Raw genomic sequence first — 5,000 nt, 5'->3', positions numbered from 1 at the left:
TGGGTGAGAGAGAGTGCGTGTGTGTGCGTGAGAGAGAGTGCGTGTGTGTGCGTGAGAGAGTGCGTGTGTGTGTGTGTGAGAGAGAGAGAGTGCGTGTGTGTGCGTGAGACCGAGTGCGTGTGTGTGCGTGAGAGAGAGTGCGTGTGTGTGCGTGAGAGAGAGTGCGTGTGTGTGCGTGAAAGAGAGTGCGTGTGTGTGCGTGAGAGAGAGTGCGTGTGTGTGCGTGAGAGAGAGTGCGTGTGTGTGCGTGAGAGAGAGTGCGTGTGTGTGCGTGAGAGAGTGCGTGTGTGTGTGTGTGAGAGAGAGAGAGTGCGTGTGTGTGCGTGAGAGAGAGTGCGTGTGTGTGCGTGAGAGAGAGTGCGTGTGTGTGCGTGAGAGAGTGCGTGTGTGTGTGTGTGAGAGAGAGAGAGTGTGTGTGTAAGGAGAAAGAGCAAGTAAAGGATTTTATTTATCTTTATGAGTAATTTTGCTATTAGATGCTTTTGATTCCATAGAAATTGTATCAGTAATTCCTTTTGTGAAAAGCAATGTCTAAATACATATATACATATTATTGCTTCAATATCGCCAATCTCTTTGTTTACTTGTCAGGCTGCCTCCTTCTCTCCTTTCTCTATGCATCTTTCCATCAATATCTTGTTAAGTACGCAGATTTTTAATGCCATTATTATCAGTATAATCATTATTAGCATATTTGTAACAACACTATTTTTACTGTTGTAATCATTACTGTGGTTAATAGATAAATTACCATCACTAGTATCATTATCATTATCATCCCTTCTCTTAGGTTATCATCACCGTGATTTCGATTCAACGGGGTGTCATGGCGTCTGATTCTATTTTTTGGAAAAAAGCACATGGAGTTTCTTTTGATGACGTCACAAAAGTTACGGATGCTTTATGAATATAGTCGATCATTTAGGTCTTTCAAATTTTCAAATTTGATCGAAAATAAGGATTTTATTGGTTTTATCTTCATTGTACGATCGTCAAAACAGACGCCATGACACCTCCTCGAGTTGCTACTGATCTAGCCTTCCTCCTCGAATCAACACAATCGTCATTATCATAAAACCGGCGATAAAAAAAACATCACCTAAAAAAAAGGAAAAAAATAGTAAAGTTAAAATGCAAGGCCAATTGAGAGACAAATTGTGAAAAAAAAAACATGCCAGCCGTGTCCTCCATGTTAATTTCGAAGCATTCGTGAATCCACAAAAAATATTTACACCTGTTGCATGACGCTGTGACTTTACATATAAAATGTAAAAGGTCTGTTGATTGTTTTTATTTATTTATTTATTTGTTTTTTATTTGCACCAACCTCACTGCGCTGGATGATGTGTGCGTGATTTCATTTATTTTATTCTGCATTGAGTGTTTCTTTGATTTTTTTTCTCTCTCGGCCTTTCTCTTTCGTTTGTCTGTTTCTCAGTCTGTTTGTCTGCATTTCTCTGTCTAAACTGATTGTTTGATTCTCTCTCTCTCTCTCTCTCTCTCTCTCTCTCTCTCTCTCTCTCTCTCTGTATCCCCCTCCTCTCTCTCTCTCTCTCTCTCTCTCTCTCTCTCTCTCTCTCTCTCTCTCTCTCTCTCTCTCTCTCTCTCTCTCTCTCTCTCCAACCCATTAACATGCATGCTCATACATTGGCATGAATATTAAGTGAGTTAAAATATCGCTGGAAGTCTCGAAAATAAAACACACAAAAAAACTAATGCTGCAATGTTTGAAATTACACTCATGGAACACTCAACTAGTTATCTCTATCTTTAATATCTCTCAAATCTCTTATATTTACCTATCAACCAGACCTATATCCATCAATGTATCATCTCCCTAATTTCTTACTCCAAGCTTAATCAGAACCTCACTTTATACAAACCCAACGACATTAGATTCAAATATTTGAATTTAAACACAAAAGCCAATGCAGTGAGACTTAACCTTCTTACGTTAACGACCGTTTGTTGTAACGACTGGAAAGCCAATTACCGTGGGAAAGCGAAAAGGTTGTTTCTTTGAATGTGATCGTTTATATAATGTCACAAAAGGGAGAGGAGGGAGTGAGGGAGAGGAGGGAGAGGAAGAAGAGGAGAGAAAGGAGGGAGAGGAGGGAGAGGAGGGAGAGGAGGGAGGGAGGGAGGGAGGGAGGGAGGGAGGGAGAGAGAGAGAGAGAGAGAGAGAGAGAGAGAGAGAGAGAGAGAGAGAGAGAGAGAGAGAGAGAGAGAGAGAGAGAGAGAGAGAGAAGAAATGAAAGAGGGAGAGGAGAAAGGGGGGGAAATGAAGGGAGATGAAAGGAGAGGGAGAGGTGAGATGGATGGATGGAGGAAAGGAAATGGAGAGGGAGTGGGACGAAGGGAAGGAAAGGAAGAGGGAGAGGGAGGAAGGGATGGAGAGAGACGAAGGGAGGGAAAGGGAGAGGGAGAAAGGGAGGGAAAGGGAAAGGGAGAAAGGGAGGGGAAGGGAGAGGGAAGAAGGGAGGAAAAGGGAGAGGAAGGAAGGTAGGGAAAGGGTGAGAGAGAGAGAGAGAGAGAGAGAGAGAGAGAGAGAGAGAGAGAGAGAGAGAGAGAGAGAGAGAGAGAGAGACAGAGAGAGAGAGAGAGAGAGAGAGAGAGAGAGAGAGAGAGAGAGAGAGAGAGAGAGAGAGAGAGAGAGAGAGAGAGAGAGAGACTTAAATAAAGGCAGGAAAAGAGCGAATGAGTGGATAGGAAAGTAGAGACAAAGATAGAGGGTCAGGGAAGAAGAGTGGGAGTGGAAGGAGAGAGAATGAGAAAGATAAATAGAAACTGACAGACGAAACGAGTGAATGATAAAGAGAGAAAGGCAGGAAATGAAATATAAAGATAATGATGAAAAAATAATCCCATAAATAAGCAATACCGACAATAATGACGGTGATGACATAGTTTCCCCTAGTAACTTTGATATGATTAACAAAAAATGGGAAGTATTATACTCAGAAAAGAAAACGGAACTCGGATTGGCTTTCGTATTAAGTAAATCGAAAAAAAAACTGATTTTTCCGCTAAGTTATTTTTCTTAGAAAAGAAAAGAGAGAGAAAAAAACTTTTCCTGAGAACTTTCCGTACCTAAGATTACCTTACAGGCTTGCGGATATAAGACTTTGCATGTATATACACGCATATGTATATAAATCCTACTTTTTAAAACATTTCACACTTACTACAAACGGGAATGTAGTATATTAGCTAATAATATCTTACAATCCATTCGCACTTTCACTTTCAATTATCAATGCCACATTTACTATATTCTTCAGAAATAAGTGGCATATTATCTATCAGTTTTATGATCTTATTAGCCAGTCATTTGCAGTCTCGTTAAAAAAAGCACATGGCCCACACTTTTTTCTGTTAAAGGAAATCATTAACCAGGTCAGAAAGTCGATCGTTAAAACTTTGATATCCATTGAACTATTGGGACAATTTAACCTATAACTGACAGGGCCAACTGCGTTTTCTTTGTTTTTTTGAGTATCATTATATTACGTTCAGCCAATTATTACACACACACACACACACACACACACACACACACACACACACACACACACACACACACACACACACACACACACACACACACACACATATGTATATAGATATTGCTCCTAGATATTGAGGAAGTATGATATTCAGAACTTGAGGTAAATTTCCCTCCCTACTCTCGAAATACAAGTTTTGGAAACAGCGAACGAAAAGTAATGACAAAGGCCTCTAGCGATTGAAAATTTATGAAACGTGGATGATGAATAAAGATTCTCTTCTGTTTAACGGTTTTCTTGGCAACCTTTTTTTTTGAAGTTAAAGATCATGAAGAGAGGCAAATGGTATCAGTCTACCTTGCCGCACTCGGAGAAGCAACACCTAGTTCTACAACGATGATACGAAGGTTGAAATTCCTGTAAGTGTAATGAGATATATACTCGTGCATATATATATATATATATATATATATATATATATATATATATATATATATATATGTGTGTGTGTGTGTGTGTGTGTGTGTGTGTGTGTGTGTGTGTGTGTGTGTGTGTGTGTGTGTATGTGTGTGTGTGTGTGTGTGTGTGTGTGTGTGTGTGTGTGTGTGTGTGTGTGTGTGTGTGTGTAACTTGAGTTATGCCTTTTAAGATATTCAAAGGTTTTCTTTGTAAAATAGACAAGTATCCCCTCTCCTGATGCCTACAACTTCCATAAACTCAATTCTAAAATTCTAAGCAGCAGTTCACTAATGGCCCCACTTTGCTGGTATACAATTTCCTTCCCGAGAACTCATTAAATTGGAGAATATAATCTAGGATATTGTCTTCTTCTATTTCTCTTTCTTCGCATTCTTTTTCTCGTTTTCCTTTTCATCCTCGACTTTGATTTCTCGTTCTCATTTTCTTTCTCCTTTGCCCTTTCGTATTCTTCTTTTCGTTTGTCTTTCTCCTTCTCCTCCTCCTTCCTTTTCTTCTTCTCCGTCTCCTCCTCCTCCTTCACCATCTCCCTATCCTCTTCCTCCTCTACCATCTCCCCTTCCTCTTCCTCCTCCACCATCTCCCCTTCCTCTTCTTCCTTCTCCTCCTCCTCCTCTTCTACCATCTCCCCTTCCTCCTCCACCATCTCCCCTTTCTCCTCCTCCTCCACCACCTCCCCTTCCTCTTCTTCCTTCTCCTCCTCCACCTCCTCCTTTCTACATACATCATATCCTTCACAGGTTGTTTCTGGTCTCTGTCTGGGGCAACAGGTCTCAGTCAGCCGCCCAGACCGTTCCTGCGAGCGGGTACTTGCAGACTGCAGCGATGTACCGAACAGATTCAACGGGTTTTCCTGACGTCATAGAGTACATTGTGGACACGTAAGATTTTTCGTTTGTAATGTCTATATGTTTGTTGTAAGCTTTTATTTTTTATCGTTTTTTCTGGCATATACGTATGAATTTTTATAGCTTCTCTTATCGGTTGTATATAACTATGTTTGTTGTAATCTTTACA

General features: G+C 40.6%; 1 protein-coding gene across 1 annotated transcript in view; it reads left to right on the top strand.

Annotated features, from left to right (window-relative positions):
* The first annotated feature begins 3,872 nt into the window (after positions 1-3,872).
* LOC138866217 (ionotropic receptor 21a-like) overlaps positions 3,873-5,000 on the top strand; it is a 16,760-nt gene continuing 15,632 nt past the window's right edge. The window contains exons 1-2 of the mRNA XM_070138342.1: positions 3,873-3,925; positions 4,724-4,864. Of these exons, the coding sequence (XP_069994443.1) occupies positions 3,903-3,925; positions 4,724-4,864 (164 nt within the window). The 5' untranslated portion in view covers positions 3,873-3,902. The remainder of the gene's footprint in view (positions 3,926-4,723; positions 4,865-5,000) is intronic.

This window comes from Penaeus vannamei, chromosome 3 (assembly GCF_042767895.1).
Source record: "Penaeus vannamei isolate JL-2024 chromosome 3, ASM4276789v1, whole genome shotgun sequence".
Lineage (NCBI taxonomy): Eukaryota > Metazoa > Arthropoda > Malacostraca > Decapoda > Penaeidae > Penaeus > Penaeus vannamei.
The sequence above is the reverse complement of the archived record's forward strand: the minus strand, read 5'-3'. Positions and strand labels throughout refer to the sequence as shown.